Here is a 25,623-nt window from a genome sequence, read left to right on the forward strand (position 1 = left end):
TCTCTTTCGTGGCAGAAAAACCTATACATACTTTGCTTTTAGAGTCATTCTCCGGGTAATGACGCTTATCACCTCGTATTTGGCTGTCTAGTAATGCATTTTTTGAATCGTATTTGACCATATTTTTAACTCTTTTGTTCAACTGTATGGTCCTCGGTTTACTTTTTTTTATTTCTAAGTATTTTATTGATTGCAATCAATTGTAAAAACAAAGAACAACACTTATGATTTCTTTTCCATGTCAATTTCAAAATTGATGAATAAAACAATCTCTAAAGTAATCGACTTTTATTAACATTTAATCATTTGCATCATTGATGTCAAACAAACAGTCCTTCACTACATATATGGATTTCATTGCACACTTATTTTTCTTCTTTTCTTCCACCTGATAGGATAAAGTCACGCCAGGTCTAAAAAACCATTCACATTTAAAAAGTCAAAAACCTCCAGTGGCAAGGTATAGATTTCGTTCCTGCGCAGTTAGATGCAGTTTAGGATGTACTCTGGAGAGGCATGATGTTTAAGTCATTTGGGACTGATAGGGAGGGGCAGTCGTAAAAGTGCCAAGACGGACTTCTGGCCACCGGTGCACTACAAAATAGAAGCTGCACCAACACTTCCATGCACACTTTGACCGCCATATAAAAATGGGGTGAAACAATTTAATTTGTATCAACAAGAAAAAAAATCGGTAGAATGTTTGCTTTATACTGAAATATAACAAAGAACAAAAATGCATTTTTTAAAATATTTCCAACGCCTCATCTTTAGTATCAAAATCATGATTGCGTCTTTTTAAAATAATTATAGGTATTACGGTCTATACGTTTTTAAAATACCAGAAATATTAAAGAGAACAAAGTACTCTTTATTAACAATAAAGCTGAAAGTCTCTCTGTCTGGAGGATGTCTGTAGGATGTCTACATCTCTGTGACGGGCATAGCGCTTAAACCGTACAGCCGATTTTCATGAAATTTGGCACAAAGTTAGTTTGTAGCATGGGGGTGTGCACCTAGAAGCGATTTTTCGAAAGTTTGATTTTGTCCTTTTTCTATTCCAATTTTAAATACATTTTCCCGAGAAAAAATATCGCAACGTGGAAAAGTAAATTACCAAATTATCATAACGTGGAACCGTAAGATGGGCAAGCATAGCAAATGGGCGAGAAATTCATCATCCATTATTCGTAAATATACAGACGAACCAAATGACCTTTTAATTTTCTACTACGGGCAAAGCCGTGCAGGTACCACTAGTGTATTTATAAAACATTATGCTTACCAAACACAGTCATGACTTGCTCTCTTGAATCTTGACCTGCCAAGGAAGAAACTAGACATGTATATTTCCCGCTAAGTTCGATTGAAGGCCGAGGTATCCTCAAAGCTCTGAAGCGAGAATATGAGTCCATTGTATTGATCTCAAAGTTCAGATCCAAGCGGTTTTGTAAAATGCCTGATGTATGCTTTCTGTTGAGCTCGGGAATCCACTGGTATACGGGCTCTAAATTATCTTCGAAGAACCATTTGACTACAAGGCGGAAATCATTTTCATTGTAGACGTAATCACAATCCAGAACAATATAATCTTCAGTTCCATTTTGAATCCACCGGGGAACAACAAGTCTTCGAATTTCGACTGCATAACAACCTGTAAAAGAGAAATCAGTGTAATCGTTGAACTACTGAGACAGACAAACATATGCATATCTATATAAAGCACACGTACAGAGAGATGTATAGGGGAAACCCGGTTAAAGTGGATACCCTGGGCAAAGCGAATTTTGCCTATAACTCCCAAATAATTAGTTGGCCGGCAGCCGCGTTGTCATAGCCACGGTCGTCTGTTGCCGCTCCGTGTGCGGCAAACACGTCGGGACAAGTTTACCTAATACAACGCCAGTGAGCGAACAAAGTATGCTTTGGAGAAAAAAATATTAGTTTACAGAGATTAGTGTTTCCTTTTTAACTTTAATACTATTTGTGACATGTTCTTTGTTATGAGTAGGATTTAATGTACGATTATGTAGCTTTCAATTATCCGTAGATGACGAGTTTAGATGCTCTGGTTTTCTAGTAATTTTTAGTAACCTCAAAAATGTACGTGAAGGGCAAAGCGGATTGGGCAAAGTGAATACCATATTTACTTTGCCCGGTCATGTCACGTCACTTCATTCGAACCTGAAAGTCCTTCAATATTAAGATCTCAAGACAATACTACCATTGAAGACCGTCCTTATACTCCCATGGGATCTGAAACAACAGAATAATTAAAAGGTAATGATGTTCCCGCCGCTTCACTCAAACCTGAAAGTTCTACGAACTACTACAGTCCTTCCGTTTTACTACCTATTCTTCATCCTGTAAAACCAATAACAACACATAAATAAAAACTACAGAGATCTACACTCCAGGCAAGTACTCCAGTAAAGGACAATCAAAGACAAAAATTTGAAAAAACAAAAAAGACTTTCATGAAGTAACTTGATGATGTTTCGACTAAACCTTCTCAGAAGACTATTAAAAAGACCAAGTACCAAAAAGACTAATCAAAAATCTCTACTACAAAACATAGGACTGCATAAGAGAATGATAGGAAGAAGGAAGTAAAAAAATTTGATGGTGTAAGGTGCATTTTCTGTGATAAAATGTTCATTGAAGAAGCTGATCAGCCAATAGAAAACAGGATACAATATCATATTTATACTGAGTGGTGTCATAGTGTTCAGCATTCGAAAATAGGAATGATTTTGTTTGTGATAACTGGCAGTGATTAGTATTGTAGCAGAAAAATGTTTTTTTTTTAAAATATGCTCCTAAATTTTGGATGTTGACTTTTTTAAAAATATTCTTTGCTTGTTACAATAATTACTGCAATAATTAGTATCGTAAAAAAATGCTTTTTAATATAAGCCTTTAATTTTCGATGCTTATTTTATTCTTAAATTCAGTTTCTTTCTTTGTAATACAACAACAATTAGCACTGCAGAAAAATAAATGTTTTGAAATGTGTTCTTTTTATTTTCTACTTTTATTTTATTTTTTTGTTTAATTTCATTGTTTGCAATAACTACAATAATTAGCATTGTAGCAAAAAAATGTTTTTTGGATATGTTCCTTTAATTTTCGATGGTTATTTTATTTTCAATGTTTAGTTTCATGACAAATAATGTTTTTGTTCGCTTTGCCAACAAATCCACTTTACCCGGGGTGTTGGGCAAAGTGGATATTCATGCCATTGTTGAAAACTGGCCTTATATCTAATAGTGTAATTAATATTAAGGACACTTGTTATTGCATTACGCAAGTGCATTAAATGAAGACTGATTATAAACATTTGTTTCATTTTCTAAAGTTATAACTAAACGACAATAATCAAGAAAAGCTTAAGGTATTCACTTTACCCGGGTTTCCCCTAAATGAAAATAATGCGGAATTGAAACAAGAAAGAAAGTATAAAAAAAAAAACTTTTATGAAGCGCTACTTGGTTTAAAAACATATTTCATAGCTTTTGATAACGTATCGGTTTTTACAAGACGAGAAACAATATACTATTTAAACTAAAATTATCCGAACTCCAACTATCCGAATCGCTTTCAGAATTTCAGGAGAAAAAAAATATTTTAAGAAAAGAGTAAAATCATGTGTTGCGATTATAAAATATAAACCAGTTTGCTTCTTTTGTAATGAATCGAGTTTCATTATGGACGAGTACTGCTTAAAGCGGCATTACGATGCCAAGCACGTGCCTAAAAAGACACAATACAATGACGATTCCGACTTGATAAATTGCTAGATTAAAAAAAAAAAATCATAAAATCATCAATTTCTTACTCGGTACAAACTGCTAAAAATGAGTGAAGTGTAAAAGTTTGGGTTTTTCTTAACAATATGCTAAAAAATTGAACTCATACCGAAATTATAAATTAGTGCATGAAATCGGCAGCTGAAGTTCTATGCTCTCCCAAAAGCTCTTGTTTCCACAAATTAGCTTATCTAAGGTTGCTGACGCTGAAAGAATCCAACGTCTAGCTCAGGATATTGAAAACACACTTACGTAGCTTTAAATATTGTCTTTTCAATGTTAATTTAAAGCTTTTTTTTTTAATTATTTTTTTTTCCTTTTTAACGCATATACAGTGTCTAATTAATGTCAGAAAACATCCGAACTATTTACTGCGAAAATTGAGGATTCCAATTGATATGGAGAGTTAGAGTTCTAATTTAATTTGGAATTACATATTCATCAAATTTAAAATATAGCATTGTTTAGGCAAAAGTAAATTATGACGGTCTTTGATTTCCAATTACCAAACCTCTTTCTACTCCCATATTTCAAAATATCCTTTTCGCAAAAATGCATAGAATATTTATAAGAATTTCTTGAACTTCTATAAGAAAAAGTTTTATTCGTCATATTTGTTATAAAAGTATAATTTCTCTGGAAAGACAGGAAACTTATTCACTTTTCCTCGTTATCTGTTTAATGTCGTTTATCTTTCCGATTTAAGAAAGTGGGACACATTTTGATATCTGTCCATTTTCGAATCTGCACATGACATTAACAAAACTCAGCGACGGTTCGACTGCAAACGCTCTGTAATGATCACTGGTCCGATAAGAAGTCCTGGCGATTCCGACATAAATGAGCCGTAACTGTCATTATGTAGCAAATGAAACGTTTATTTTCGAGCAAATATGCCTAGTTTAAGATGTATATGTTCCTAAAAACAACTGGAGCTGAAAACTGGGAAAATGTACGGTGATATTTTTCTGAATGGGTAGCTATTTAGTTAGGTATTTCAATTCATTTTAATCGTAAATTTTTATCGTATATGCAAAGTAAATTCAGTAAAATAAATCGATTAATGAGCAAACTTTACCGTTTAAAACAATAAAAAAAAGAATTTTTGTTACAAAATTACATAGTATTGTGTATAATAAATTAAAAAATATTTTTATAAATATCGTATAATTTCTTAGCAAAGAATTGAAGGACAGTCAGAGGTCCCTTATGGTACGGTCACGCAAACGCTATATCAATAATAGTTCAGTTGATGTGGCTCTCGGTTGACGCTCCAAGTGCGCCACGACTCTTATAAAATTACAATAATTTATTCTATCTAATATTTATGCAGATCAAAAATTAAAATTGGTAATTATGTAAATTTAAAATAAGTTTTAAAATTTACAAATTTGACCCCGTGAAAACCATTTACAATAAATGAGCTAAAAAAATTAATTTTAAAAGTAATAATAATGATTTTTGACGGAATCAGTTTCAGAAGCTCTCCCTGTGGTTAAAATTAATTTCGTAGCTTTGTTAAAAACAGTACTTTCAATAATAGACCAAGAGCTTACCCCCCCAAAACGCGATTTATCTCTTTTAAGGCTTGTGGCCGGTTAAAATAATAAAAAAATGCAATTAAAAAACTTTGGCTCTAATCCCCCCCCCTACTAATTTTGGGTCACACGGCTGCGTGGGTGGATGAAAGGTCAAAAAAAAAAAAAATAATAATAAAGTGATGAGTTAATTGGCTAAAAATTATATAATAACATTAAATTAATAAGAAAAAACACGTAGCGAATTTCTTCCCCAGCTATATTGGGTCGAACGTGGTGCCCCCCAGGGGTAAAGTAGCGATTATTAAACTAAAAAAAAAATTGATCACTTTCGTGGGGGGGGGGATTTTACAGGGTATTAGTTTCATTATTTTGATTGCCGAAAAAAATTCCCCCCGCCCAGTAACTATGGGTCAATTTGTCAAAAAAAAAAAAAATTTTTTTTTGTTCCTCTTTATTTGGTCCTAGTTGAGCATTATTCGAACTTACGCATGACTGTTTAAGTTGCAGAAAAAATCCCAAAGTTTGAACGTTTATTCGTTAAAATAAAAACTCGTAGCAATTCCACCACCCCCCACACCTATGGAGGGGGTTGCTACGCAGTGCGCGGTTTTACAACGTGGTGCCCCACCCAGGGGTGAATTGTCGATTGATTAAATAAAAAATGATCATTTTTGTGGAGGGAATTTTACAGAGTAGGGTCTGGTGGGGTAAAGTGGTCATAAAATTGTAGATTTTCAACTTAGGTGGATATTAAATACAATAAATTCTTTAAACACTTCAACTTTTTTTGTTGTTATTTTACATTGCATTATTAAAGAACACAATACATAGAATTTCAGGAAAAATTATATTGATTTAAGTAGTTTTATAACAGTTTCATTTCTCTATGTATTTATGACCACTTTACCCCATGGGGTGGGGGAAAGTGGTCATAGTATGGGGTAAAGTGGTCATAGTTAAAAATAGATGCAAAACCGTTCTAAATAACTGTAATATTTGTATATTTCGGTTATTTTTATAGTTGCAAGTATATGCACGAGTGTATGCGGGTATACATGATCATGTATACGTGATTACCTACAGTATACATGTCTACGCGAGGATATACGCGTATAAACGAACATTATATGAGTGTATGCACTTGTATCTCGAGTATATACATGCATACCTGAGTATATGCGTGTATAGTAGGCATATATACGCATATATAGGTATACATACATATACGGGTATACACGAGTTATTTCGTGGATACATCCAGTTCGTGTTTGGTACATGCCTACTGACGTACATACATATGGAAGTAACGAGTATACAAGTATGTTTACGTGTAAACACCATTATGTACCAGTATAGACGTATATACGTTCATTTACGTGTATATCAGTACATGTATGTATACACGGGTATATCCCCTAACACACATGTAGGCTTACAGAGTGAATTCAAGCTCTGGGGCTAAAATCGAAGGGGTGTGAGAAGGGAGGATACGAAGCAAAGAATCATAATGAACTTATGGTCGCTGACGCGCAACATGCACAGTAAGCCAGAAACTGATGGATGCAAAACAGGCCACAAATTTGTTACACAAAGATGATTTTACTTGACCGGCTGGTGGCGAGATGGTTAGGCGCTGGCTTTGTATGTCTGTGGGGATGACGGTCGGTGGATTTTCGAGATGCAGAAAATTATCATGTCGTGTGATTATGCGGCATGTAAAAGATCCCTAGGGTATTCGTTTGGCTTAGAAATCCCTAGGCAAAATTAAAGTTCTAGTGCAATTTCACATCAAAGAGAGCCCAGGTGCCTCCCCCAGGTGAAAACTGGGCGTTAAAAAAAACTATAGTGACATGCATCAGCACCTTAATGGTGACACATGAAAGACTGATGCATTGTAGGGAGCGCACTAGGTCTGGTTATGGCCCAGACGCCTCTTCAGGTGGGACTCTTATACACCCCCATTGGAAAAAAAAAGATGATTTTAACCAACATTTTAGTTTTTAAGAAATATTTAGAGCAGATGTTAAAGTTACGGCCTGTAGTAGTTCTAATACACGCATCGCAACAAAGGCACAGCGGCTGATGAAAGTTTTTCAAAAGTCTCATTGTTGCAACACAGAGTTTTTTGTGATTGCGACGCATGTATTACAGCGGCCGGCCCCAAATTTCATCAATCTCTTTAACACTTTCGAAGACCTAAAATGTTGCTTAAAATTGTATTTGTGTAATAAATTTCTGACCTGTTTTGAATCCCTCAAGTTCTGGCTTTGCGTGCATGTAGCGCGTCAGCGTTGTGTTTGTGACCATATGTTTCTTATGATTCTTGCTTGTTCTACTCCCTTCTTACACCTTTTAAGAATTTTCCCAAGAGTTTAAACTCACCCTGTGTCATGTATATCATATGCTTGTGTGTAAGTGCCTACTCGAGTTTTGAGTACGTACGCGTATATACGTGTCTACCTGAGTATATAAGTGTTCGTATATATACGAGTATAAGCGGGTATATACGTGTATAGTCGAACGTATATCTTTATAGACAAAAAATACTTGCAGATATCCATATACTACACGTTTATTGGTGCATTTATGTGAATACGTATATATACGTGCCTACACGAGTATATGCGTATGCATACGCATACACTGGTATATTTAATCCTTTTTACTGTAAAAACAATACATATTAAGTGAAATTGATATTTCATTTATGTCTGCTTCATACTTAAAGATTAAGTGACATCAGAAGGACAATGTTCGTTAAGCCTAATATTATGACCACTTTACCCCATCTTACTTAAATTGTTCTAAAAAATCAACCAAAATAGATTCAGCTAACTACTAATCAGTAAGAGTTCTTGAGACATGTAGGAAGCTTCCTGTGCAGTCAATCTGTTCATAATTCTAACGAACAAAATTTTGCAAGAAAGTTAAAAGAGGTGTTTAGATTTTGAAACTTTTCATATTCACACAAATTATTTTATTTTACCAAATAAAATTTTGCCAGTTGTGAAATTTTGTATTCAAAATGTAGTTTCTAACTGCCCTATCGTAAAATAAAATTTTCACATTCATTCGAACATTTATTTCCAAGCTATAGCCATTTATTTGACGTATGACCACTTTACCCCATTGACCACTTTCCCCCACCAGACCCTATACATTTATCACAGAGTATAAATTTTCCCGTTTTCATTACATTTCTTATTGCTGCTCCACTCCTATTAGCCAAAGCGCAATGTTATATAGCCTATAGCCTTCTCAATAAATGTACTATTCAACAGAAAATGAATTTTTCAATTCGAACCCATCGTCCCTGTAGACAAAGAGCTGAGCCCCCAAAACACGGTTTATCTGTTTTATGGCGGGTGGTCGGTTAAAATAATAAAACAATATAATTAAAAATTTTGGTTCTAATCCCCCCCTCCGCCCACTATTTTTGGGTCACACGCTGCATAGGTGGATGAAAGGTCAAAATAAAAGAAAAATATTAACATGATAAGTGAAATGGCTAAAAATTATATAATAACATTATATTAATAAAAAAACCACGTAGCAAATCTCCACCGCCCCTCCAGCTATGTTGGGGCGAATGTGGGAGCCCCCCCCCCCCCCTCCAGAAGTGAATATCGATTGTTAAAATTAAAAAAAAAATCCACTTTCGTGAGGTTGGGGATGGAGAACTTTACAGGGTATTTGTTTCATTATTTTGATTGCCAAAAAATCTCCCCCCCCCCGCAGTAACTACGGATCAATTTGTCAAAAAAAAAATTTTTTTTTTCTCTTTATTTGGTCTGAGTCGAGTACTATTCGGACTTTCCCATGACCTTTTAAATTGTAAAAAAAAATTGCAATTATTTATTCGGTAAAAAAAACACGTAGAAAATCCCCCCCCCAACTATGTTAGGGCGAACTTGTTGCCCCCCAGGAGTGAATTAGAGATTGATTAAATTAAAAAAAAAGATTACTTTCGTAGACAGGGGGGATTTTCTCAGAGTTTACATTTGATTGTAGCAGGAAAAAAAATCCCCCCCCCCCAAAAAAAAGTTTTTAATTTAAATTAGAAATTTTGTAATATTTTTTAAAATGGAAGGAAGCAATTCAGCGTCCGTACATCTGCTTCTACCATTGTGTGCTCAGTATGAAAAGAAGGAAGGGGAAAGTATACCCCTGTGATGATTTCTTCTTGCTGTTTCGAGGGCAGTTTCGTCAGTGATCAACTGTAGCCAACACAGTGAAGTCGTTATAGCTGTTGGTTTTTCTTTTCGGAGCACGCTGTACCGCACGCATCCTTAAACTGAAAACGTAAAAAAATCCTTTTTTCAAAAATATATTTTGATCTTTTTATATTATGAGCGTTTTAAAGGGTAATTTTAAGTGTAGCCAGCTTCCAGGTAAAAGATTGAATGTTTTGGCAGAAACTTTATTTGAAGGAATAAAAGTTTCAAAGATTCGAAAACACTGAAAACTGAAGTTCCGTTATATAGATTTTTCCGATTTCTTAACAGAAGCAAATTTATATCATCGAGATTGCAGGAACATTTTTATCAAACTAGATAGACACTATCACAACCAATATGCTGAAGGTAAATAAATCTATAAGAATTACCAAATTATTATTTTAAAAATTCATTTAACGCATCGGATTAACGCATTAAAATTTACAAGTAAAAAAAAATCTTTATTGTAATTTTAACATAAAATCACTTTTGTTTGTGAAATAAACTCATAATTACTGGGGTAGGGGGAGATTTTTTTTTTTTTTTTTTTTTTGCAATTAAAACAATTAAATGTATACTCTGTAAAATTCCCTCACGACAGTTATTTTTTTTCATTTAATCAATCTATAGTTCACCCCCTGGGGGCACCACATTGTAAAAACGCGCACCGCGTAGCACCCCCCCCCCCCACACACAAATAGATAGGGGGAATTTGCTACGAGTTTTTTTTAACGAATTAACATTCAAACTTTGTTTTTTGCAATGTAAGCGGTCAGGCTAAAGTTCGAATAGTACTTGACTCGGACCAAATAAAGAGGAACATTTTTTTTTTTTGATAAATTGATCTATAGTTAGTGGAGGGGGAGGGGGGGAGTTTTTTTTTTTGCAATTAAAACAATTAAATGTATGCTCTGTAAAATTCCTCCACGAAAGTGATCATTTAATTTTAATTTAATCAATCGATAATTCACCCCTGGGGGCTGAATTATCGACCGCGCACCGCGTAGCAACCCCCTCCATAGGTGTGGGGGGGAGGAGGTGCTACGAGTTTTTTTTAACGAATAAACGTTCAAACTTTGGGGTTTTTTTTTTTTTTGCAACTCAAACAGTCATGCGTAAATTCGAATAATACTCGACTTGGATCAAATAAAGAGGAACAAAAAAATATTTTTTTGACAAATTGACCCATAGTTACTGGGGGGGGGGGGTTTGGCAATCAAAATAATGAAACTAATACCCTGTAAAATTCTGCCCCACGAAAGTGATCGTTTTTTTTTTTTTTTTTTAGTTTAATAATCGATACTTTACCCCTAGGGGGCACCACGTTCGCCCCAACATAGCTGGGGGAGAAATTCGCTACGTATTTTTTCTTATTTATTTAATGTTATTACATAATTTTTAGCCATTTAACTCATCACTTTAATATTTTTCTTTTTTATTTCTGACCTTTCATCCACCCACGCAGCCGTGTGACCCAAAATTATTGGGGGGGGGGGGGGGGTTAAAGCCAAAGTTTTATAATTACATTTTTTTATTATTTTAACCGGCCACCCGCCATAAAAGAGATAAATCGTGTTTTGGGGGCTCAGCTCTTGGTCTATAAGGTCGCATGAAGAGCGAAAACATACAACTGACCGAAATGACAAACGTCAATTGCTTTACAAATGCAGGACAGAATATTTACTTAATATTTGTTCACGAGGAATTAACCCCACTTAAGATTTTAAGAAATTCATGAAATCGGTTTTTTATTAAACAGCCTCCTACCAATTCAAGAATGTTTTCCTATATAAAAGAACACTATTACAAATGGTTCCGTATCATTACACTTCAGACTGATGCCATAACTCCTCCCTGAACTGGTTTCCGAGTGTTGAAGTTCCACGCAGATGCTGGAATAAAGGAGGAACTAGCGCTTCAATTCTAAATTTAATGATTCTGAGTTCTGTGGGGAAGAATTTACAACATAAATATGGTAAAACACGATTTTTTTTAGCCTACTTTCCCAGTAAAAGTCAGAAAAAGAAGAAAAAAACATGAAAGAAGGCTTAATGCATCTTAAAAATATCGCGAAAAACAAAAAAAAGTCAAAAATAAATAAAATAATTAAATAAATATTGAAAAATTAAAAATTGGAAAGTAGGGTATTGAGATGGGAAAAAATGTCTGTCAGTCTGTCTGTCTGTCTGTCGGTCTGTCGGTCGATCTGTCTGTCTGTCCCCCTAATAACTTTTGAATGAATAGTCCGATTTGAAAAAACTTTTTTTTGTTCGAAAGATCTCGGCAAGGACACCTCATTCCCATATTTCACTTTTGATTTGAACTATTTTTTGTTCAATTTTGAATAGTTCAAAAAAACTTAACATTAGCTCCTGCGGGGAAACCGAAAGTCAATGTAGATTCCGTACTTCAAGCCAGATTTTTTTTCAAACAAATTTTGTTGGAAATAGCTCTTGACGCCAAATTCCAGACTCCGACTCCAAGAATTTAGGGGCACTTGACTCCGAATCCGACTCTTGTGCCCGATAATTAATCGGACTATGACTTTCTAGCTTTGGCAAAAATTTATACACGGAGGACAAATGGCTGACTCCGATTCTTGGTTATTCGTCTCCGACTCCTTTATCTCAAAATGAGATTGACTCCGACTCCGACACCGCAGCTATAGTTTTAACTGTGAAATAATTACTGTTGACATGACTCGTTTTTATTTTCACTCTAAAGTTTTAATTTAGGTATTCAGTTTTCGGCGAATCAACTCGAAGTCATTTATGTTTCTACATAAAGATATGCGCAGAATTTTCTTTTTGACAATGAAAAGTATTTCTTTAAAATGACATTTTATTTTTTTTATTTATTTTGGTAAGTGCATTAATTCATTAAAAAAATTATTTTAGGCAACAGGGGAAAAAAAACGGATTTTTTTTTTTTTTTTTTGAAATGATGTATTTATTTTAATGAGCTTATTAATTTTAATTGTTATTCTTTTGTTTTGAAAGCTGTTAAAAATTTTTTTAATAGAAAAAAGTGTGTTAGCTGCTTTGTTTAAATGGTGCTGCTATTTTAATTGTATTTTTTTTAAAGCATCTAATTTTTTAGATGAGTGAGGAGTATTTTATTCCTAGAAATTAGCTTAAGATATTAAAAAAATATGTTTGAAACAAATTGCGATTTTAGCTATTTTTGAGAATATTGATCAGGAACTAGAAAGTAGTATGGATATACGGGAAAGTAGGCTCGTATAGTTCTAGACAGAACTTCTTGTACTACTATCTATTTTTGTTCATTTTTCATCGATTTTGGCATAATGTTGAATAGTAGGACATACCAATTCATGGAACTGTAAGAAGCAGAGTTCTTTAATATATTCTAATTCATTATTGAATATTTTTAAAGGAAAATGCATAGAGTTATAAAACATCCACACACACACACTGCTGGATTATAAAAGTGAACGTTTGTACATCTATACTGTCAAAACCGTGTATGTTGACTTGTATGGAGTATTGTTCTTATAGTTTATATCAAAAAGGTACGGCTCAAGACTGATCACATAAACTGAAGGTACTACATTTCAAGTGGAACATCCCACCATAAAAGTAGCTTTTCTTTGAAAACCAGATTCCTGAATATTGCTTCGCTTATTAAGTGCCTCATTAAAGCTTCCTCCTTGTGTCTAGTGAAATAAAATTTCTGGACATTCTACTATTCTTTATATTATACGCAACCACAACTGTTCCTTGCTTTTCTAACAGCAACGCATTCATTTTTGTCGCCTTCACTTTTTCTGAATTTAATATTTTGGCTTTAGTAGCAGATGCACCCCCCCCCCTCCCTCCATCTTTCGCCGTTTTCTTGTCCAGGTTGATTTGATACTTCAAAATTTCTTTAATGAAACAGCAAGTTTTCAGATATTACGCATGAGCATGATTAATTTTTCCTCTTCTCTCTGATGTAGGAATGTGTCGTTTATGAACGAAAGGGTCTAAAAAACGGACTCCTTAAAATAAACGGTGCAGTACAATCTAATAAATAAAATTTGAAAAAAATTATTTAAAAAAAAAACGGCCGTTCTCGTGAACGATGATGTTCCCTCTGTGTGACTTAATTTGATACTTTAAACTGTTTTTATATCTTTTGATATTAATTTCACTCCACGCATTCATTTTTTTTTACTTTCTTCTATATCTAATATATAGAAGAAAGTATTGGATTCGTGCAAATTTTCGAATTTCGAATTTTGACGGATTCGAACGTTTTGAGGTGTGCTGAGTCCATTTCGACTATTTTTGGAAAATGTCTGTCTGTCTGTGTGTGTGTATGTATGTGTGTATGTATGTGTGTATGTGTGTGTGTCACGTCTGTGTGTGACCAGTTTTTTGTGGCCGCTCTACAGCAAAAACTACCGCATGAAATCGAACAAAATTTGGTACACATATGTGCCCCTATGTGAACTTGTGCCCATTGGTTTTTGGCACGAATTCCTCCAAGGGGAGTGGAGCAATGGGACGTTTTTTGAGTTACGCGTGCTTGCTATTCCTCAGGAAGTAATTGGCGGAATCAAACAAAATTTGGTCCATATGTTGCCATTAACAGGAACAGGTGCTGATTCAATTTTGGTGTCAATAACTCAAACGGGGGTTGAGCTATAGAACGTTTTTTGTCGTCAATTGTGACTGCTGTATCTCAAGAAATAATGAACAGAATGAAAGAAAAATTTATCGGCAAGTAGTCCTTAGTGGGTATAAGAGCTGATTTTATTTTGGTGTCAACAGCTAAAAAGGGGGGTAGCGCAATCGCTCGTTCTTTTTTTCCATTGTGAGTGCCCTATCTGAAGAAGTAATGCTACGTTCTGGTTGAAATTTGGAATATATGTGAATCCATATGTAAACAGGCTTTGGTTCAATTTTGACGCCAATCGCTCCAAGAGGTGTTGATTTTTTTTTTTTTTTTTTGCGAATAAAAATAGCTTTATTAATGCAACAATAAGAAAGATAAATCGTAATAGATTGTCGTCTGCGTATTTCTCGTGATTTTAATTATATGGAAATGATCGGAAATATTATCGCAATGATTTAAAATTTTTAACTGTTGCCATCTTATGTTTGTTAACAAATAAAATATTTGTAATTAATTCAAGCAAGGCTTTTAAAATAACTTTCAATTTTCGCTCTTTGCTTTGCTTTTGCAATAATTCAGATATTGGGATGGTCGTCAAGTTTTTGCATGTGTAATTTTGTTTTTGTTGGGAATATTGCTTCCTCGTCAAGCATGGGGAGAGATCAGAAAAAAAAAGAAAAATATAGAAGAAAGTTTCGTGATGGCCACAACATACTAGTTTTGTTTATCTTTCCATTTAAAATGTTTTATATGAGATTCGGCATTTTTTTTAAAAGTTATTTATTAAGATCAATTTTGCAAATGTTTAGACGTCATGTCAATTTTATTTCTTTTTAACTTAACTAAATTAAAACTTTTTAAAAATTGTGTACCCTGCAAGAGCTGAACAGCTGCGACTTTTGGAATAACTTGTGTTACCACTCAAATACCGAGAAATAGTTTACAAAATGAAGTGTTTACTTTATACACCTAAACCTGTTTATAATATTTCTTGAGCAATTTTTATTCCAATGTTTTCTAAGTGTAAGGGAGCTTTTGTCACTTTTCCTTAAAATAATGTAAAGAACCCAATTAAATATCAATGTACGTGAGTTCATCTCGTAAAGATATCACCAGCAACTTTTTTTAATGAACGAATTCTGTTTACGGATCAAAAACATGAACGATTATCTGATGAACGGAACATTAAAACGAAGGGCATTGGTCATCTGTACTCTGATGACTCACCAGACTGTGCATCTAAGTTTTTAAATCTTGTTATCATTTTTTACTGTATTTATTGATATCAAAATTTTGAATATATATAGATACATGTATATATATGGGTAGTGCAATACAAATGTTAGATTGAGGCACATTTTGTACAGGAGTCCTATTTTTGTGTATAGTTTTTGATTAGATTTCAAATATCGCTATCTTTTACTGGAGACTTTATTTCCAACTCCTATAAAAATAGCTTAGATCAGTGATTGTTTTTTGCTTTTTTTTTTCAGTAAAGCTCCTTGCCGAATGTTTAAAAGAATAGAAACTATCTTGGGAGCGAAGCGGAATGAGAGTAAAATATTCAAGAAAAATAGCAGTCAAATCAATAGAATTTCATTTTCCGATATGGAATATCACCATCGTCATCGGTATTCTTTTCTTTCGTTCCATTTTCTGCTTAAGGAAAGAATGCTGACTATTTTGATGAACTCGAAGCCTTGGGGAGACAAAAGGAAATAGAAACATTCGAAAACGTACTGAAAAAAATTACCGTAGAAAGGTCCGGCGATGGATATATTTCCGGCGGAAAATGAAAAGACAATCTAACGTAAAAACTCTCTGAAAGAAATGAATGCAATGGCACTTTTTTGGATTCGACAAAATCATTTTAGAAACTACTGGTAAAAAACTTTTTTTTTTTTTGTGGGAGAAAGAATGCAAGCAGATTGAAACGGAAAAAGGAAGAAATAATAGAATAATATATGAAGAGTAAAAAATAAATGTGCATAATGAAACGGCGGTCAACGGATCATTTTTCTGGTTTGCCATATTTGTTATAGATGCATGTACGTGTAATATGCTACACGCATAAGTATAGATTATGTTTAATCATGCACAATTCGGCATTTTTTTTCAACATTTTGAATAGAAGTGCACTGGTAGTATTTGAATTTTAACGAATATTTCAAGAGGCAATAAAAATAGAGGAATGTAGGGCAAAGTGAAAAAGCTAAGATTGCTAAGCGTTTTCAAAACGAACAAAGTGGCAACTTGTTTTGAAAATTACAGTAAATAAAGAAAGAACATTGTAATCTTTACTAATAATAAAGCTGATAGTCTCTCTGTCTGGAGGATGTCTGGATCTCTATGATGCGCATAGCGCCTAGACTGTTCGACCGATTTTCATGAAATTTTTTCACAAAGTTAGTTTGTAGCATGGGGGTGTGCACCTTGAAACGATTTTTCGAAAATTCGATGTGGTTCTTTGTCTATTCCAATTTTAAGGACAAAAATATCATAAGATGGACGAGTAAATTACGAAATTATCATAACGAGAAACCGTAACATGGGCACAAGTCAATTGGCGAGATACGAAATTATCATAACGTAGAACCGTAACATAGGTACCAGCCAATTGGCGAGAAAATTCAGTATACATTATTTGTAAATATACAGGCGAACCAAAAGACCTTTTACTTTTTCTATTACGGGCAAAGCCGTGCGGGTTCAACTAGTTAAAATAAAACTTGCATCGATATTGTATTTTGTAATTTTAGCAGAAAATTTTCGCTTTCAAAAAAAAAAAAAAAAAAAAAAGAAAAATTTTCATTTTTTTTTTCATGTGGCAAAGTGAAAGATTAAGTATTTTTTGTAATACATTGCTTTTTATTCGATTATAAAAAAATCGATAAGTAAATACATTAATGAATAATTGTATGAGGACAAATAAATAAATGAAAAAGAGTGAATGAATGAATAAATAAGTGAATTACTAAATTGACGTATGTTAATGAAGTAATTATATTAGGGTTTATAAACGGAATTTTGCTTCTCGCATTTCAGTACAATATATTCAAAGTGTATATTAAACTAGCAGTACAACCACAGCGATGCCCGTGCTAAGAATTTCAAGGAAGTCCGTTGAAGAAAAAAAATCCAAAAATCCCTCCCATCCCTTCTGATGGAAATTGGAATGATTTGGAATTTAAAACTATTCGCCAAAATACATAAAAAGATTAGCATTAACTTTGAAACTAAACGAGCTGATGTGTGAATCACATGACTTCCTTTTACTCCAATTTAATGTCATTTCCCCATTACTGGCAATTTTAATGTGATTCAATAGTTTACCCTCTCTTTCACCAACAGTGGCCAAATAGAAAAATTAAAAAAAAATCGCCAAGTTTTTTGGCGAAGAAGACAGGCGATATATCGCCAAATGTCCACCAAATTATAACACCGCATGAGTTTACACCGAAATTAGCAATGATTCCCCCCCCCCAAAAGGGTCAAAAGATCCCTTTAGAAACACCCGAATGCTACCAAAAAGGGAGGTGCACAACTAGACTCCACTAGGAGTCTCCGTACCAAATTTCAACTTTCTAGGACATACCGTTCTTGAGTTATGCGACATAAATACGCACATACATACTAACGTACATACAGACGTCACGAGAAAACTCGTTTTAACTAAAATCTCAATATTCATTCAAGAGTGAGTAAAATGGAAATTAAGGTCGATTTTTGAGTAAAAATTTTGTCGCGAATACAATACTTCCTTTTTTGTAAAAGGAAGTAAAAAAAACGAAGTCATATTTTGGTATAATTCTCTACATAGTCTAATATTTTCGAGGGCCCCAGAAACTAGAGGGCCCTAAGGTGGGTTTTATAGGCCAAATAGCTAATCAGATCCGGATGTTCGCTCTTAGAAGAAAAAAAAATCGTCGCCAAGTTGGCGAAAAAACTTGGCGACCAAAAGCTTGGCGATACGTCACCAAGTGTTTACCAAATTATAACACCACTTAAGTTTGCATTGATATTAACAATGATTTCCCCCCAAAAAGGTGCAAAAGACCCCCTTAGGAACATCCGAAAGCAACCAAAAGGGGAGGTGCACAACTAGACCCCACTACGAGTCTATGTACCAAATTTCAACTTTCTAGGACATACCATTTTTGAGTTATGCGAGATACATACGCACATACGCACATACGCACATACGCACATACACACATACGCACATACATACAGACGTCACGAGAAAAGTCGTTGTAATTACCTCGGTGATGGTCAAAATGGATATTTCGCGTGTCTATACATTCTTAGGCACTTTTCCGCATGTGGTCGAATCGAAAAAAAAACTCAACATTCATTTGGGGGTGAGCAAAATGGAAATTAAGGGCGATTTTTGAGTGAAAATTTTTTCGCGTATACAATACTTCCTTTTTTGTAAAAGGAAGTAAAAATATCCTTCAACTGTATAGTTCATCGCTAACGCGCCAAGCAACCACGCTACCGTAGCCTACTCTTTAGCGAGTTAAGTGGGTTTTTTCTGCAATTTAAGATGTTTCGCCAAGTATACAATACTAAAATAAATAAGGGTATAACGAACAATCACAATTAAATGCTACGACAAATGAAACTTTTTACTTAGATAAGCAACTATCTTCAACTATAGGAACAAAAACAACGTTGTTAAATAAGGAAAACAAAACACAATAGAAAAATCCTACAAAATCAAATTATGTATCTGAACATAACGAAAAAAAACATTCAAAAATCAGCTCTCTAGCCACAACAGTTCCACAATAGCGTACAAATCAACACGACCAGCGAGCGCTCTTTTGAGTTAACTTACCCTGCCATCTAACGGGCATCCGTCAAACGGGATAAAAATTATCCTATGTCCGTCTCCTGGTTCTAAGCTACCTCCCTACCCATTTTCAGCCAAATCAGTTCGGCCGTTCTTGAGTTATAAACAGTGTAACTAGCACGACTTTCATATATATATATATATATATATATATATATATATATATATATATATGGGTGGTCCGTATTTCTGAAGTTGCATGTATTTTATGCGAGTCCCCCTCAATTTGTTCCATTATACAAAAAAATAATCCTTGCAAAATTTTAAGTCACTCCATGAATATTAACACGTGCCCCTAGGGCCCCTTTCTATGGGTTTCGAAGAAAAAATTGCGGATTTTTTCATTTTGCCGCTACTTCCAGACCGACCATTCTCTCACTTTCATTCTGTAAAATTTTACATGTTACAGAGGGTACATGTACAACAATGGCCTTGGCCAAAGCGTACCGCTCTTCTGCGCTAGTTCCAACCAAGCGGCAGGGGAACGTTTCTTCCCACCAAGATGGACACAAGGAATTCTATAGGCCATTAATGAACGATCTTTGAACACAACAAATTGCCTCAACCAGGCTTTGGGGGTGTTGATTTGCGAAATTCCCTGTGTATGTAATAGGTGTGACAAATATAGTCGCTAGGTTTCAATGCTATAAATATAAGTAATTCCAATTATATTTTAATTCGCTGTTCTTTAGTTATAAACATACCGAAATGCTTATGCAATTTTCAATTTTTAAAATATAAATTTCGACAAGACCTCGATTACTCCTAACATAAAAATATACTGTATTTTTCGTAATTAAAATATAAAATTAAAAACATATCCAGATCGGAACAATGTAAAAATCTATACTTTAATTAATTTTCTTCTATTTCAGTACATAGTCCTTTATTATCATCAAATTCTTGCGATTCACAAGATTTAGAAGCCGAAATGGGTATCTATCTTAACCTGTTGAACTTTTGTTTTCTACAGCTGGTCTACCACAATGCAAAAAAGTTTGACAACTATTGATATCTGCTTGCCTTTCATCACTGTTAGACAAATGCCATATTAGGGATAAAGATGTTGTTCTTTTATTTACACCCTATGTAGATGCAGTAAATTTAAATCCAAATGACCTAGTGATCAATCGTACATTCCTTAAGAGAGCAAGAGAAAAAGCTTCGACATGTAAAATTAAATTTCATGAATTTAAATTTAGATTTTGTAGTTATTCACTGGGATACAAAGCTACATCCAGATGTAACTGATAAAAAAAACGCCGACAGGATTACCGTAATACCCGTAGCTCCAGGTCCTAATATTGAACAGCTACTCGGAATTCCTTAAATATTTCTTCAGTTGTATATGTTATCTTAGATGATAGCTTTTTATTGCTAATGTAGTGTTTGATACAACGACTTGCAATACCAACCGTGTAAATAAACTGTGTGCAAAAAACTGAAAGGTGATACATTAAATTTGGACTGCCATCATCATGCACTTGATATCGTACTGAAGAGTGTGTCCTTAAAGAAGTTCTTGCCTCTCTTAGTTCTAGATCAGATATTCAATTATTTAAGCGCTTCCAAACTTTGTGGAAAGATCTCCATCATACAGAACATATAGCATTTCAATCAAATACACATACCACTTAAATTCTAAAAGACGGAATTGATGACATGTTGTTGTTCGTGAAAAACGGAATTGAGGAAGATTAAAGAGAATTCTCATAACTTGTAATAATATTTCCTGGTGAATTTCCTCCTACAGGGATATGTTTTCGGCAACTTGGAGCTTATCCCTGAGCCAGATGGATGACAAAAGGATTTTTTTTTTTTTTTTTGAAAATTTTTATATTTTGGAAACAATTTAAATTGACCTCACATGAAAAGAAAGCCCTTCAATGCAGTTTTACAATTAAATGCTGTACGAAGATATGGTTTTTCACAGCAACCCAATCGACGCTTCTTTGAATAATACAATATGTGTGAAAAACTAGCAGCGTACAAAATGACGACAAACATGCAGCAGAAGCAGTGATTGGAAAATTCATAAATCATTTATGGTATTTAGGCGATAAACTAGTAGCTTTGTCCATATTAGATGAAGAAATTAACTTAGACTAGTCCAAAAAATGCTTGTGATAAGGAAGACGTGTCTGATGACTGTTTAATTAATTTCAGATAACAATAGATGATTTGGAATACTTTCTTAGTAAAGATCTTCCTCTTTATAGGATCAATTACGAGTCAATAAAACTGTTTGATAAGTTACAAATAGTAAAAGATTTTTTCCTATTTGATCCTGATTCACGGCAAAATGAAGGAAGCTATTTAAAGGGAAGAGAGATCGTTAAAATGCTGAAAATTGTGAATGATACAACGGAAAGGAGGACACAATAATAATCGAAGAATTTCACAGCTAATTTACCATATATGAGTCACAAAAACAATTTATTTTACAGACCGCCCAAAAGACTATCGGGAAAAAATACACACTATCGAGATACATTGAGAAAAGCGTACGATTAAGGAAAGTTTCTAAAGCATTATTTCATTCTTATTGAACATAAAATCTTTAGATGATATAAAGTAATTAAAAAGATTAATTTTAGTGCTACCTCACTGTAAAAATATTTTACAAACCTAGGAGAAACTATGTACTGGGTCTGAAGTAAAAACTCAGAAGATTTGTGGGAAAATTAGTAAAAGTGTTAAAGTTCAACAGCCTAGGGGCACGTGTTATTATTGACCGATCGAGTTCAAATTTTGCACACGTTACTTTTTATTATAGTGTCACAAAACTAGGGCACGTCGCTTGTTGAATTCCGAATTTTTTTTTTTGCCATATATAAATAAGGACCACCCTTATATATATATATATATATATATATATATATATATATATATATATATATATATATATATATATATATATATATATATATATATATATATATATATATATATATATATATATATATATATATATATATATATATATATATATATATATATATATATATATATATATATATATATATATATATATCAGATTCTGCTTTAAATTGCGTCCACATTTAGGTATTTTGCATGGAGAAAGAGCATTAACGTAGGGAGATGTTGGGCGAAGTCAAATGTTATAAATGTTTCACAGTTGTCAGTGAATCCTATAGAAAAATAGTTTAACTGTTCTTAAACATATAGTTGAATCAGGAAAAAACATAAACTGCTCAAGATCAAGGAAACAAGCAATACCAGACACCTTCAAAATTGGATACACATATTGCAATATTTGCTGGTTTATTCAAATAGTTTTTAGTTTTATTAAATAATAAAAACATTTCTTAAATCAACATTTTAATTATTTATCGAAATTTTATGTACAGAACAGCATTTATTTAGTTTATATTTGGCATGTTTTGATTTTAAATGTTTAACGCACATTGTGTGTACGCACAGCAAAATGAATGGGGTAAAGTATTAATTTTGTTTGCATGTTCATTTATTTATCAATTTAATTATCTATTCTTTCATTAGTTAATTCAATTACGTATCATATGTCCTTATTCAGTAACTATTTTTTGCTTGTTTTTTTCCGTGCATTCATTTATCTATTCATTTGATTATTGTTTTATTGTTTATTCATTTTATGTATTTATTTCTTGAAAATATTTTTAGCAAAAAATAATCAATTTACCACTTTGACACACACTAACAAAAAGTCCAACCCCCTCCCCTCCCCCCTTTTTTAAAATACGTTATTTCATTGCAATTTTTTTAGGTGCATGTTTATTTTTTAATGTAATTAGCGAAAAATATTGCCATTTTTTTCACTTCAAAAAATATATGTTAACATAACTATTTCACTTAGTCCCACATTCCCCTATAGCCTAAAGCCACTCATATTCACTTTAAAGAAACTAAGCTCTGTAAAATCTCAAGTAAATGTCGGTTCAGCTTTTGCAAAAAAAAAAAAAAATCTATCTGAAAAAATAAATATTTCATTGATCACCCGTGTGCTCTGTTAAGACTTGACTTTTTTCGCAATAACTACAATTTGTTATTTTGTATATATTTGACCAGTACGAATTCCAGATTCAGTTAACCTTACTTGCGTCATGCCATCAAAGAATTTTTTCATATACTGAAATAACAGCATTTTGTTTTAAAAGATGTTCAACGAAGGAATTGAAACGATTTGCGCAGCACCGATACATAATACGAAAGTTGATAAAAACGACATAGACGTGACGAAAAATTTTCGGCTAAAGATATCAATTTGCGTGTGTTCTAAGTGCTAGTAGTTGTAAAATGTATTCTATTTGGGGGGGGGGGACTAGAGCAGAAGGGAAAGTGGGATTTCAAATCCAATAGTCATTTCACGTATTTCTTTGAGTGTTTATTTTGTTTTGCGCAAAGGTACTGTTTTTCGTCTTAAAAATATTAGTGAAATGTAAACACTATATTCTCAAAAGCATTGATGCCAAAGAGAACAATCAGAATAAGTCGTTTTAAATTTGTGGAGGAGAACTTTTTTTAAACGAATATACTTTTCTCATTCCTCGAAGCTTCTGATTAAACTTCGGCTTCGAAGAGAGATTACTACCTCCATGATTGATTCTTTCAGCGTAACAACAGCCATGGCCACAGAAACATAATAAAAATCCTCATCAGACGAACCAGTTTTCCAAAGGGAAATTCGCAGTTTAATTTTGAAAATGGGTTTTTTCTGCAATTGTAATGAATGAAATTCATCGATTTCATCGATTATTTTTTTCTTCAAGAATGACTGAACTTAATCTTCTTTTGTTCCTTGGAAGTGCTATTCGCTATTTTTCTTCTAGTAAGTTAGTTTTTAAACGACATGTGTTTGTGGAAATCACAAAAGGATTTTGTAATAAAACTGAATTGACTTCAATCCTGCGCAGTGAAAGGTATACTTATAAAGTATTGATCTGAAAGAAAAGGTCATTGTTTAAAACTATCGTAAGCGTTTTTTTTTTCCATTTTTCATCAATAAACATTCAAGGAATTTGTTTTACTATTTCATTTTATTGTACCATTTTTGTCATAATGATTATTGAATATCGTCAAATATTTATAAACAAATTGTTCAAAATAACTGGAAAAATTGAATACTTAATGTCTCTTCAACCATTAAATTTGCAGGGAAAAATATTAAGATAATAGTTTGAGTTACAATAAGTTCCCGATGATTCGCTGGCGGCTTATGTGCGGGGTTATAAATATGATTTTACACATTCTTATTTAATTATACCCTCTACATGCCAAAGAAATCAAAACCTTCAAATCCCCACAAATATGATAAGTTAAACCTGAATTTCACTACTTACTGATTTAGATCTACACTACTTACTATTTTTTAAGTTCTACCCCAATAACTGAATTTTAGATCTGTACTACTTAACCCCGCAAAATAGTGACTGGACCAATCTTGAAATAATTATTAGCTGCCACCCTTGTGTTTTTACGGTGTAACGTAGTTTCATGAGCTGCAGGTAAACAGTTTGCATTAATTTGATCGCATACGTTTGTAATCCATTTGCTAAAATGGGGTATCCTATTTCAGCTTTGACATAATATGTTATCATTTTAGCTATAGTTTAGACACATGCAACTATTACTGATATTTTTAAGCTATTGTTTACACTAGCATCGGTTTTACCTTCTTTACGAATCCCTATTCTACGGATAATCGGCAGTTTACGGTACTTCTATTTTTTGCCTTTTGTTCATTACTTCTTTTCAAATGAGCCCATTGGTATGAATTATATAAAAAAATACTTAATACCTAGCAACCTTGAGGATTGGAGAGACCGTCCAATATGATAATGCATTTTCACCACAAGCATCCAGTATCGTCGGTTCCATTCTGTTGCGTTTTGCAATTAGTAACCTCGATTTTCATTCTACACATCGACTACAACTCCACCTCACCACTCTCATAGCCTACTTTCGCACGTCCGCTTTTTCTTTATAGTTTCAAGGCCAAGGTGCCTCTATTTAATTTACAACTATCTTGTATACTGAAGAACTTTTGAAATACAAAACACAAAATCAAGAGACAATGCATTTGAATTGTTTTGTGTTCATAGATTAAGTTAAAGCAATTTAAAAGAAAATCCTTTTTCTTGTAATGTTAAGTTATACATATAAAAACGAAATTGAGAACTTTTTTTGGCAATGCTCTTTAAAAATGGCATGCGTTTTCATCAGCATATAAGAACGCAAATGTCATGATGTTTTGCTACGAAACTACCTTTCAAGCAAATGAAATTCATAACGTCAGTAAACATTTATAGGTAATAACATATATTTTTGTACATTAAAGTTTTGTGTGATATTGACTTAAGTATCCTCCAAAGAGAAATACCTTAAACATAATGCATTGGGCACTGATTTGTGCATCAAAAATAAATATCTTTAAAAAAAATAATATGAAACTTCTAAGTCAATGCTGAAAGTTAAGTTGATTTAGGTTTTAGGCCTTTAACGTGTAAATATTTTTCAAAAAATTGGGATTCCTTATTCTGCTTTCGATAAACATAAAATATCTCACTATCCTTCAAGACTTC

General features: G+C 33.3%; 1 protein-coding gene across 1 annotated transcript in view; it reads right to left on the minus strand.

The window, feature by feature from the left end:
- LOC129234578 (uncharacterized) overlaps positions 1 to 25,623 on the minus strand; it is a 43,940-nt gene that overhangs the window by 7,786 nt on the left and 10,531 nt on the right. The window contains exon 2 of the mRNA XM_054868639.1: positions 1,286 to 1,654. Within this exon, the coding sequence (XP_054724614.1) occupies positions 1,286 to 1,654 (369 nt within the window). The remainder of the gene's footprint in view (positions 1 to 1,285; positions 1,655 to 25,623) is intronic.

This window comes from Uloborus diversus, chromosome 1 (genome assembly GCF_026930045.1).
Source record: "Uloborus diversus isolate 005 chromosome 1, Udiv.v.3.1, whole genome shotgun sequence".
Lineage (NCBI taxonomy): Eukaryota > Metazoa > Arthropoda > Arachnida > Araneae > Uloboridae > Uloborus > Uloborus diversus.